The sequence below is a fragment of the Prionailurus viverrinus genome, chromosome B2 (assembly GCF_022837055.1).
Source record: "Prionailurus viverrinus isolate Anna chromosome B2, UM_Priviv_1.0, whole genome shotgun sequence".
NCBI lineage: Eukaryota > Metazoa > Chordata > Mammalia > Carnivora > Felidae > Prionailurus > Prionailurus viverrinus.
Window position 1 is genome coordinate 105,482,622 of NC_062565.1, and position 13,451 is coordinate 105,496,072.

General features: G+C 36.8%; 1 protein-coding gene across 1 annotated transcript in view; it reads left to right on the plus strand.

The window, feature by feature from the left end:
- The first annotated feature begins 2,200 nt into the window (after positions 1-2,200).
- Positions 2,201-13,451, plus strand: part of LOC125166084 (amine sulfotransferase-like) — a 36,168-nt gene continuing 24,917 nt past the window's right edge. The window contains exons 1-2 of the mRNA XM_047859751.1: positions 2,201-2,288; positions 6,094-6,246. Of these exons, the coding sequence (XP_047715707.1) occupies positions 6,105-6,246 (142 nt within the window). The 5' untranslated portion in view covers positions 2,201-2,288; positions 6,094-6,104. The remainder of the gene's footprint in view (positions 2,289-6,093; positions 6,247-13,451) is intronic.

Consider the following 13,451-nt stretch of genomic DNA (forward strand, 5'->3'; position numbering starts at 1 on the left):
TGTTCAGAGTAGCATCAAAAATAAAAACAAAAAATCTAGATAATTTAGCCAGGGAAGTGAAAGACCTATATATGAAAAGTACAAGACTTTGCTGAAAGAAATCAAAGAAGGCACAAACAAATGGAAGTCACCTCATGATTGTGGATTGGAAAAATTAATATCATAAAATGCTCATACCACCCAAAGCAATCAAGAGATTGAACTCAATACTCATTAAAATACCAAAATCATTCACAAAAACAAAAACAACAATCCTAAAATGTATGTTTTAGTAGTTTAACTGTGATATGTGTAGCTTTTGTCCTATTCACGTTTATCCTACTTGTTCGTCAAGCTTTATGGATGTGTAAACTAATATTTTCCCTCAAATATGGGAAATTCTTGACCATACTTTCTTCAAAGATTTTTTTCTGTCCTTTCCTTCTGTATATGTTCCTCTGTTTGATATGTTCTACAGGTCCCTGAGGTTATGTTCAGTTTTCTTCATTCTTTGTGTTTCTGTTCTTTTTATTTTTTGTAATTCTCTTCACTACTGATCTGTCTTCATGTTCCATGATTCTTTCTTCTGTCGGATCAAACTTGTTGAGATCTAAGGACTCAATAAATGAACATTGTTTTATAGCTGTTATTTTATTTTTTTGCTAAGTCCAGCATCTGGGTCCATTCAGAGATAGTTTTTACTAATTGCCCTTTATTCCCCTGAATATGTGTTACACTTTCTTGTTTTTTGACATATGGTACTTTTGTCAGAAACTGGATATTTTAGGTAATATACATTCTCTAGATTCCAATCTTGTCCTAGAAGTGGTTGTTCTGCCTTTTTTTTTTTCACTTTCTTTTTAGTGATTTACTAGGACTAATTATGGAGTCTATCCCCAACAGCATACACACTTTCAAATCACTACTCAAAGTTTTAAAATTTTTGTGTTATAGTTAAGACAAGGCCAATAGAGCTTAGTAGTCAGGCAATATTAGGTCAGAGGTTGTGCTTAAACTCAAAACTGGGTAATTTTCCCACTTTTCAGCCTTACAAGTTTTGCAAATAACTAAAATTTTCGAGAATCATAAGAATCAGGGGCCCCTGGGTAGGTGAGTTGCCTAAGTGTCCGACTTCGGCTCAGGTCATGATCTCACAGTCCGTGAGTTCGAGCCCGCGTTGGGCTCTGGGCTGACAGCTCAGAGCCTGGAGCCTGCTTCAGATTCTGTGTCTGCCTCTCTCTCTGCCCCTCCTCTGCTCGCACTCTGTCTCTCTCTGAAAAGTAAAATAAAAACATAAAAAAATTAAAAAAAAGAATCGTAAGGATCAGTTTGCTTTTCTCAAGTTTTTTATTTTAGTGAATCACAATTATTCCTTTCTAGCAATTAACAACTTTGGCTTCAGGAATGTGTTATGTTTTAAGTTAGGAAATACTGTGAGAATAAGTTTGTCTTCATAATTACAGGGTCCAATTTCTGTCACATTAAAGACTTCTTTGTTTTTAATTTAAATTTTAGCTACTTAACATAAAGTGCAATATTGGTTTCAGGAGTAGAATTCAGCGATTCGTCCCCTTACATACAACACCCAGTGCTCATCATAACAAGTGCCCTCCTTAATACCCATCATTCATATATCCCATCTCCCACCCTTCTCCCTCCATCCATCTCAGTTTCTTCTCTATTGTTGAATCTCTGTGGTTTAAACATTTTCTTAACAGTAATGATTACTCCAATAAAAGGGATTAAATCGTTTCTTTGGATCAAATTTTTATTTAATGAAAGGTGGCAATAGGACAGATGAAACCATGAATTCCAAAGTTACTGAGAGTAGTTCTAAATAAGAAACACAATCTACTTTTCCCAAATAAGGGTGAGAGGATATGTATTAGGAAGGACTTGAGTCCAGTTCCAAATCAGATAGTGTGCATGCAGTAACATCAACAGATGCCAAAGTTTGGTGATTTATCTTAGTATAAATGAAGAAATGTTTGTTATTCAGGAAGCACTAACAACAGAAGAGAAGCAGCATCTAAGGTCAATAACCCAAGTACATATAGAGGGAGTTTGAATAAACCTTAGGTGTTTATCCAGACGCAATTTGAATAAACCTTAGATGTTTATCGTTTAGGACCATTCTGTTCAAAAGACAAACTGGATAGAGTGTGGAACCCCTGAAAAAGAGGACACAAAACGATACCTGAACAGCCAACCCCAGGACCTGTGATTCCCTCTGTGATATAACATCCCTATCTGGTATGAAGACCTCACCACTCACTCAACAGTGACAAAACTGAGGGGAATAATGGCAGGTAAACAGTGATTGGTAGTTACATGAGTATTACATTTGTGTCAAGCAAATTGTAGAATTATGGAAAGTCCCTAATCCTTCAAAATAAATGTATTTACTTCTTGCATATGTAGATTTCTTGTCTCAACTTCTCAATTGTTCACACTACTCATATTCTCAATTTTGTTTCATAAGAAACAACACAAAGACTTAAAGACACCAATAGTAGTGCTATTGAAGTAGAGGCAACTCAATCCATTGTACTCCGGACTATGGCCATTAGAGTATCATGAGTGGGACAGCAAGCAAATACATCTTTATTTTCTGGTATCACTCGAAAGCAGAGATTTTGAACCATGCCCAGCAGCTCTGAGTAGCACTGACCTGCTTGAACCATTTACTGTCCATTATTTGTAGTAAATGCATCAGGGCTTCCCCCCCAGTCATTTGGATGATCTGCTGGTTAGCATCAGCCTAATCCTTCCTCCTTAATGGGTTATTGATTCTGGGAGTTCTGCTAATGGGTGAATCCTTAAATCTCTTTGTGGAAATTTTAGTCTTTGTGTCTTTATCAGCAGCAACACAATTATTCTTCTCACTGGCATTTATATTAGAATTTAACACTTAATTTGAATGAACAAACTATTGGTGAGTAGTTTCATTCTTGATGGGGGTGAAAATCTTTTCACTTTTCCTTTCTAGGTTCTTTGACTGTTATGATAATTAAATTGACATAAGATAGATTAATAGGAGAAAAATGTAATGATATATGTATGGGAGACCCACAAGGCATGAAGAGTCAAAGACAGTATCACAAGTGAGGTTTATTTGCCATGCTGAGCTAAGGAGAAGCAGGTGAAAGGGTTGAGAAAGGGAATTCACAGGAAATGCAAAGAACACATGTTGGATAAACAGAAGTGTGTCCTGCCATGCGGTTGGGGTCTTTCAGAAATAAAAAGTTATATGTGGTAGTAACTCTCTTTGTGGTACAGGCCGGCATCTAAATTCTTTTAGGCAGTTAAGGAAAATGTAAAAAGCTTTTGTGAGTCTGGAGGGCCTTAATTGCTTTCAGCAAAATAAAAAATTCCACCTGCCAAATTGGTGTTTTTAGGGGTGACTTCCTCTGCCCCCCCTCACTTCTCTGAACTGTACTAGTTATGCTGTTTTAGGTGTTTGGTGATTATATCAAACAGTAGGCCCAGTTATCAGCTCTTATATATGGAACAAAAATATACTATAACTCTTTGCTCTGATTTTCAATAAATTGAGCCAATACATGTTTCCAAGTACTTATTTAGATATTTAAGCACATATATGAAAGAAAGGTACAATTCACCATGATAGTAGTAAAACTATACTAGGATCTAATATGAGTAGAGTATGATGGTAGAATTATGTTTACTTCATGAAAAGATCAAGATGTTACAAGCTCATTGTTATTGTTTTGATCCCAAGACGTGGAATTGACTACTCTTAGGGAGCCACTGCTTCTTTATAATGGAAGTTAACATTAGAGCCCAATGGGTATGGATGTGTAAATTAGGTTGTTTCTTTGAACACAGGATGGCAAAGAAGAGACACCTTAAATAACTCTAGTGACAGAATAACTTACCTCCTCTCTCTTCCTCCACCCTTCCCTCTCTGGTCCCCCACTTCCTTCCCTGGATGTGAATTCTTATTGATGCTTACAACTAATTTGCAGCTTTCATGAATCTCCTTTGTAGAATTCCCCTGGAAAGCCATCTGGCCCTGGACTCTTGTGTTTTGTGGAGTTTTGATTACTAATTCTATTTCTTTACTGGTTATGGGTCTTTTCAAATTTTCTATGTCTTCCTGTTTCAGTTTTGGTAGTTAATATGTTTTTAGTAATTTGTCCATTTCTTCCAGATTGCCAATTGTATTGGCGTATAATTGCTCATAATATTCTCTTATTTGTATTTTTGCTGTGTTGATTGTGATCCCTCCTCTTTCATTCTTGATTTTATTTATTTGGGTCCTTTTCTTTTTCTTTTTGATCAAACTGGCTAGGGGATTTATCAATTTTGTTAATTCTTTCAAAGAACCAGCTTCGGGTTTCATTGATCTGTTCTCATGTTTTTTTGTTTGTTTGTTTTTGTTTTTTGTTTGTTTTGTTGTTTTTGTTTTTGTTTTGGTTTTGGTTTCAATAGCATTGATTTCTGCTCTAATCTTTATTATTTCCTGTCTTCTGCTGGTTTGGGGTTTTATTTGCTGTTCTCTTTCTAGTTCTTTAAGGTGTAATGTTAGATTTTGTATCTGAGACCTTTCTTCCTTTTTAGGAAGGCTGGAATGCTACATACTTCCCTGTTAACACTGCCTTTGCCGCATCCCAGAGGTTTTGGGTTGTGGTGTTATCATTTACGTTGGTTTCCATATACTTTTTAATTTCCCCTTTAACTGCTTGGGTAGCCCATACATTCCTTAGTAGAATGTTCTTCAGTCTCCAAGTATTTGTTATCTTTCCTTATTTTTTCTTGTGGTTGATTTCAAGTTTCATAGCATTGTGGTCTGAAAATATGCATGTAGTATCTCAATCTTTTTGTACTTGTTGAAGGTGATGAATCTCCTTTGTAAAGAGAGGCTGTCATTCCTAGTTTTTCTAGTAATAGTGTGACTGCAAAAATATTTTTTAAGTTACTTACTTCCCTGTTTCTTAAAATGAGCCTTGGCCCAGGCTTCCTGGAATTGCTTTGAAAATTGTGTGATTCTGAAGGTCTTATTTTTTCAACTCTTCCTATGACTATTTTGTGGAAATGGAAATAAAGGACAGTTCAGAGTCATATAGAAGAAACCCCAAGTCAAATAAAACCTCAGAGTTCATAGTATCAAAATAGATTTTTTTCATAAGGCTACCTACAGATAATAATGAAAGGCAAAGTATACCCATCAATGATGACTCACAAAGTTTGGTTTGCACTTTCAGCATATGACCCATAATTTGAATGTTTTCTTCCATACTTACTTTGTGCCATTGTCCATTGGTCATTATGGACAATTTAATTGCTCACATGCAATTTCTCAGGCATTCTGGAATATATTCATGTCTATTAGTTCATGCCTGTTCCACCCCAATTACTCTAAGCAAGTAGCAAGTTAGGAAATAAAGCAAAGTTCAAATTAAAAGTTACCGAAAACCTTATGAATACATAACTCCCACCCAGAAAGTATATAAATAAAACTTGTACAAGCCTGCTAGAAGCTAAAATATTGTACTACAGTTCCAGGGGGATAAAAACTCAGCTGCTGAAGGAGTAGTGGGAAACAAATGTTTCTGAAGCCCATTCAAGTCCACTTTGTATATTCAATCTCTCTCTCTCTTCCGATATCTTTCTATGATTATATCTATCTATCTATCTATCTATCTATCTATCTATCTAATGTATATATGATTTCTGCTTTAGAGATATCTATATATATGTGATTCTATCTATCTATCTATCTATCTATCTATCTATCTAATCTATCATCTATTATCTATCTATGATTTCTGATTAAGAGCATTTTTTTTGCAATTGCATAATTATTTTTTCACTATTTCCCCTGTACCTACATAAATGGAGCACACACACATAAAACTAAGACCTAGCCCATAAACACCTGGCTCCTGGGCATCAGACCAAACTCTACAGGTCTGGAATCTAGTATAGTAGCTTCCAGAGCCAGTCAGGTGTCAGTGTTTGTGAAGAAAACAAGAGATAAGCTTCTTCTCTCAGCATATATATATATAGCCACCAACTGAAAATATGGAAGGGAATACTGCATAAAATTTTACTGCATTTCTTCCAAATAATTTTGTCTGTTTTTTGTAGGTAACTGAAATATGGAAGATGCAGACTCATTTTTATTCAAATTTAAAGGATATCATTTTGGTCGTGAAGAACTTGATATTGGATTTATAGAAAATTTAGATGATTTTGTAATCAGAGAAAGTGATGTCTTCATTATTACATACCCCAAATCTGGTGAGTTCTGTATTCTAATAGCTAATCAAATAAATGAAATGATACTTTTATAATATTGGAATTCTGTCTTTTTACTAGTAGTATATACAGAGATAAACACTTGATGCATTAGATATTATAGTGTGAGCTGAATTGAATATTCTATGAATTAAGATCTTTTACAACATAGCTGTAAGTTATTTTTTGTTTGTACAAGAAAATGGAGAAAATATTGAAGTAGATAGATTGAAGACACCCTATCAAACACTAAATTGCTGAAGTGGCTGGGAAAGGACTCAGGAATATGTACCATTTAGGCAGCTACTTCAGACATATAGTTGAGCTGCATTTAATAGCCAAGTGCATGAGAAGGAAAATTAACTTATACTAATTACCATAGTGTGTAATAATCCCAAAGTATATGGGTCTTATTTTGTTATAGCACTCATATCAGGCTAATATATGTGTGTATATATGCATATATACCTATTTTTGTGTGTATATACTTTCACAGCTATTCAAATTCTTTGCCAATGTTTTAAATGGATTTTTGTTATTTTTGCTATTTTCTTGTATGAGTTCTTGATATATTTTGGATATTGACCCTTTATTTGATAAACGATTTACAAATATTTCCCCTTTTAATAGGTTGCCTTTCCATTTTGTTGATAGTTTGCTGTACAGAAGCTTGTTAGTTTGATATTCTCCCACTTGCCTACTTTTGTTTTTGTTGCATTTGTTTTTGGTGTCATATCCCCACTCCCATAACAAAACCATTGCTAAGACCAATGTCTTATCCTCTGCTTTCTTCTAAGAGTTTTATGCTTCCAGGTCTTACATTCATATCTTTAAACTGTTCTGAGTTAACTTTTGTGTATGGTGTAAGAGAGTGGTCCAGTTTCATTCTTTTGCATGTGGCTCTCCAGTTTTCCCAATACCATTTATTGAAGAGTCTATCCTATCCCCATAATATATTCTCATCTCCTTTGCCATAAATTAATTGACCATACAGATGTTGGTTAACATCTGTAATCTCTATTTTGTTCCATTGGTTAACCTGTCTTTTTTTCCTTTAATACCAGTATCATAGTGTTTTGGTTAGTATAACTTGGTAATATTATTTGAAACCAAGAAGTCTGATGCCTCAGGCTTTGTTCTATTTTCTCAAAATTGCTTTAGCTATTTGGGGTCTTGTATGCTTACAAACAAATTTTAGGACTGTTTGTTCTATTTCTGTGACAAATGACATTGTAACATTGATAGGGATTGCACTGAATCTGTAGATTGCTTTGTGTAGTATGGACAATTTAACAATGTTGTTTCTTCTTATCCATGAGCATGGAATATTTTTTCATTTATTTGTGATATCTAACATTTCTTCTAGTAGTGTCTTCTAGTTTTCAATGTACAAGTCTTTTACCTCCTTGGATAAATTTATTCCTACATATTTTTTTCTTTTTGATGCTATCATAAATGAGATGTTTCTTAATTTCTCTGATAGTTTGTTGTTAGTATATAGAAAGGCAACTTATGGGGCTCCTGGGCAGCTCAGTCGGTTAAGCATCCAACTCTTGATTTTGGCTTAGGTCATTATCTCACAGTTTGTGGGTTCCAGCCCTGCATTGGGCTGTGTGCTGAAAGTGCAGAGCCTGCTTGGGATTCTCTCTCCCTCTCTCTCTGCCCCTCCCCCACTCACACATGTGCATGCGCTCTCTCTCTGTAAAAAAATGGAAATAAACTTAACAAATTTAAAGGAAAAGAAATGCAACTTATATTTGCATTCTTATTTCATATTCTGCAATTTAACAACTTAATTGAATTTTTATTAGTTCTAACAGTGTTTTTGGTAGACTCTTTAGGTCTTCCTGTATATAATATCATGATCATCTGCAAATAGAGAGTTTTATTCTTCCTTTCTATCTTGGATCCCTTTTATTTCTTTTCCTAGCCTAATTGCTGTTGCTACGATTTCCAATAAAATGAGAGAGAATGGGCATCCTAATCCTGGTTGTGATCTTAGATGAAGAGCTTTCAGTTGTTTATCATTGGGTATGATCCTGTGAACTTGTCATAATGTCATTTTGTAAGCTGAGGTATGTTTCTTCCATACCCGTTTTGTTGAGACTTTATATCATGAATGGATGTTCACTTTTGTTAAGTGCTTTTTCTGCATTTATTGCAATGACAATAAGGTTTTGATGCTTCATTTTGTTAATGTGGCACATCACACCGATTTGTGGATGTTGAACCACCCTTGTATCCCTGGAATAAATAGTACTTGATAATTTTGTATTTTAGTGTATTTTTTTAGCTTCAATTTTTTTTTAAACTAATTTTATTTAAATTCTAGTTGGTTAACATATAGTATCATATTAGTTTCAGGATTTAGTGACTCATCACTTAGACATAACAACTAGTGCTCATCACAACAAGTGCCCTCCCTAGTAATATCACCCATTGAACCCATCCCCTACCCACCTCCCTCCATCAATCCTGTTTGTTCTCTATAGTTAAGAGTCTCTTATTGTTTGATTCCTTTTTTTCCCTTCTCATATGTTCATCTGTTTTGCTTCATATATTCCACATATGAGTGAAATCATATGGTATTTGTGTTTCTTTCTCTCACTGACTTATTTTGCTTAGCATAATGCACTCTAGCTCCATTCACATCATTGAAAATGGCAAGATTTCCTTTTTTTTGATGGCTGAGTAATAATCCATTGTGTGTGTGGGGAGAGGGTATATATACACACACATATATATGTATATATATATGTATGTATGTGTGTGTGTGTGTGTGTGTGTGTGTATATATATATATATACACACACACACACACACACACACACACACATTCATACACCACATCTTCTTTATTTATTCAGAGGTTAATGGATACTAGAACTCTTTATGTAATTTTGCTATTGTTTATATTGCTGCTATAAACATTGGGATGTGTGTACACCTTCGATTCTGTATTTTTGTATGCTAGTAGTACAATTGCTGGAACTTAGAGTAGTGCTATTTTTACCTTTCTGAGGAGCCTTCATACTGTTTTCCAGAGTGGCTTCCCCAGTTTGTATTCCCACCAAGGATATAAGAGAGTTCTCCTTTTTCTGTATTCTCACCAACATCTGTGTTTCCTGTGTTGTGCATTTTAGCCATTCTGACAGGTATGATGTGATATTTCATTGTGGTTTTGATTTTTATTATCCTGATGGTGAGTGATGTTGAGCATCTTTTCATGTGTTTGTTAGCCATCTGGATGTTTTCTTTGGGAAAATGTCTATTCATGTCTTCTGCCTATTTCTTAACTGGATTATTTGTTTTTGGGGTGTTGAGTTTGGACAATTCTTTATAAACTCTGGATACTAACCCTTTATCCTATGTCATTTACACATATCTTCTCCTATTCCAAAGGTTGCCTTTTACTTTTGTTGATTGTTTCCTCCACTGTGCAGAAATTTTATCTTGATGAAGTCCCAATAGTTGAATTTTGATTTTGTTTCCCTTGACTCTTAGAGACATATCTAGTAAATAGTTGCTGCAGCTGTGTCAAAGATATTGCTGATTGTGTTCTTCTCTAGGATTTTTACTTTTTTTTGTTGTTGTTGTTCTCAGATTTAGGTCTTTTGTCCATTTCAAGCTTATTTTTGTGTATGGTGTATGAAAGAGGTCCAATTTCATTCTTCTCTTTGTTGATTTCCAGTTTTCTGAATACCAATTGTTGAAGAAACTTTTTTCCCCCAGTGGGTATTCTTTCCTGCTTTGTTGAAGATTAGTTGACAATAAAGTTGTGAGTCCATTTCTGGATTTTCTATTCCATTCCATTGATATGTGTATCTGTTTTTGTGCCAATATGATACTTCTGTGCTCACTACAGCTTTGTAATACCACTTGAAGACTGGAATCATGATGCCTCCAACTCTGTTTTCTTTTTCATTACTGCTTCAGCTATTCAGGGACTTTTGTCATTCCATTCAATTTTTGGTTCATTTGTTGTACCTCTGTGGAAATTGCTCATGGTATTTTGATAAGGATTGCATTTATGTATAGATTGCTTTGGGTAGTATAGACATTTCATCAATTTTTGTTCTTCGAGTCCATGAGCATAGAATGCTTATATATTTCTTCCTATCATCTTCAATTTCTTTCATAAGTGTTCTATATTTTTAGATCCTTTACCTCTTTGATTAGGTTTATTTCTTGGTATCTTATAGGTCTTGGTGCCATTGTAAAGGGATAAATCCTTGGTTTCTCTTCCTGCTGCTTCATTATTGGGATATAGAGATGCAATCGATTTCTGTACATGGATTTTATATCCTGTGACTTTGCAGAATTCATGTATCAGCTCTAGCAGTTGTTTGGTGGAGTCTTTTGAGTTTTCCTTATAGAGAATCATGTCATGTGCAAATAATAAAAGTTTGACTTCTTCCTTGCCAATTAAGATGTATTTTATTTCTTTCTGTTGTCATTGCTGAGGCTAGGACTTCTAGTATTATGTTAGAAAACAATGGTGAGTGTGGATCTCTTTCTTGTTCCTGACCTTACAGGAAAAGCTCTCAGTTTTTCACCATTGAGGATTATATTAGCTTTGGGTCTTTCATATATGCCTTTATAATGTTGAGCTATGTTCCCTCTATCTCTACTTTGTTGAGGGGTTTTATCATGAAGGATGTTGTACTTGATCAGATGCTTTTCTCTGGATCTATTGTGGGGATCATATGATTCTTGTCTTTCTTTTAGTAATGTAATATATCACATTGATTGATTTGCAAATATTGAACCACGTTTGCAGCCCTGGTTAAATCCCACTTGATCGTGGTGAGTGGTTCTTCTAATGTACTGTTGGCTTCAATTTGCTAGTATCTTGTAGAGAATTTTTGCAACCATGATCATTAGGGATATTGGCCTGTAATTCTCTTTTTTAGTGGGGTCTTTATCTGGTTTTGTACATGTGCTGCTGAAGTGAGCACTGTCTGGTTTTGGAATCAAGGTAAATCTGGCCTCATAGAATGAGTTCGGAAGTTTTCCATCCATTTTTATTTTGGGGGACAGTTTAATAAGAACAAGTATTGACTGGTTGGAGATGCTTCTGGGAAGATGGCGGCATAGGAGGACGCTGGGCTCACCGCGTCCTGCGGATCACTTAGATTCCACCCACACTTGCCTAAATAACCCAGAAAATTGCCAGAAGACTAGCAGAATGGATTCTCCAGAGCCAAGCGTAGACAAGAGGCCTATGGAAGAGGGTAGGAAGAGTGGAGAGGTGGTGCATGCTACACAGACTGGCGGGAGGGAGCCAGGGCGGAGGGGCAGCCTGCCAGCAAAGCAGAGCCCCCGAGTCCGGCTTGCAAAAGCGGAGGGGCCAGATGGAGTGTGTTCAGACAGCAAGCAGGACTTAACATCTGGAAGGTTATAAGTTAACAGATCTGCTCGGAGAACGGGAGGGCTGGAGGACAACGGGAGGGAGAGTTGTTGAGCCCCAGACAACAGAGCACAGCTTGGTGGGGAGCAAAGGTGCTCACTAGCACCATCTCCCTCGCCCATCCCCCAGCCAAAATCCCAAAGGGAACCAGTTCCCCTCATGGAACTTGCCTGCACCACGCAAACACCCAACGCTGTGCTTCTGCGGATCCATCCCTCCAGCGGGTCTGACTCACTCCCAGTGCTGCAGGGCCTCTCCCAAAGTGGATCTCCAAAGGATAAGCTAGCTGAGCCTGCCCCTCCCACCGCTGTGCACCTTGCCAATCTACCCCAGCTAATACGCCAGATCCCCAGCACCACAAGCCTGGCAGCGTGCAAGTAGCCCAGACGAGCCATGCCACCCCACAGTGAATCCCACCCCTAGGAGAGGGGAAGAGAAGGTGCACACCAGTCTGACTGTAGAGCCAGCAGTTGGCTGGGGGCAGACATCAGGTCTGACTGCAGCCCCACTCACCAACGCAAGTTATTCAAGACAGCACAGGGGAAGTGCCCTGCAGTTCTGACCACTCCAGGGACTATCCAAAATGACGAAACAGAAGAATTCCCCTCAAAAGAATCTCCAGGAAATAACGACAGCTAACGAACTGATCAAAAACGATTTAAACAATATAACAGAAAGTGAATTTAGAATAATAGTCATAAAATTAATCGCTGGGCTTGAAAACAGTATAGAGGACAGCAGAGAGTCTATTGCTGCAGAGATCAAGGGACTAAGGAACAGCCAGGAGGAGCTAAAAAATGCTATTAATGAGCTGCAAAATAAAATGGAGATGACCACAGCTCAGACTGAAGAGGCAGAGGAGAGAATAGGTGAGCTAGAAGATAAAATTATGGAAAGAGAAGAAGCTGAGAAACAGAGAGATAAAAAAAATCCAGGAGTATGAGGGGAAAATTAGAGAACTAACTGATGCACTAAAGAGAAATAATATATGCATAATTGGTATTCCAGAGGAGGAAGAGAGAGGGAAAGGTGCTGAAGGTACACTTGAAGAAATAATAGCTGAGAACTTCCCTGATCTGGGGAAGGAAAAAGGCATTGAAATCCAAGAGGCACAGAGAACTCCCTTCAGACATAACTTGAATCAATCTGCACGACATATCATAGTGAAACGGGCAAAATACAAGGAGAAAGAGAAAATTCGGAAAGCAGCTAGGGATAAACGTGCTCTATATATAAAGGGAGACCTAAAAGACTCGTGATGGATCTCTCTACTGAAACTTGGCAGGCCGGAAAGGAATGGCAGGAAATCTTCAATGTGATGAACAGAAAAAATATGCAGCCGAGAATCCTCTATCCAGCAAATCTGTCATTTAGAATAGAGGGAGAGATAAAGGTCTTCCCAAACAAACAAAAACTGAAGGAATTCATCACCACTAAACCAGCCCTACAAGAGATCCTAAGGGGGATACTGTGAGACAAAGTACCAGAGACATCGCTACAAGCATGAAACCTACAGACATCACAATGACTCTAAACCCATATCTCTCTATAATAACACTGAATGTAAATGGACTAAATGCACCAACCAAAAGACATAGGGTATCAGAATGGATAAAAAAAACAAGACCCATCTATTTGCTGTCTACAAGAGACTCATTTTAGACCTGAGGACACTTCAGATTGAAAGTGAGGGGATGGAGAACTATTTATCATGCTACTGGAAGTCAAAAGAGAGCTGGAGTAGCCATACTTATATCAGACAAACTAGACTTTAAATTAAAGGCTGTAACAAGAGATA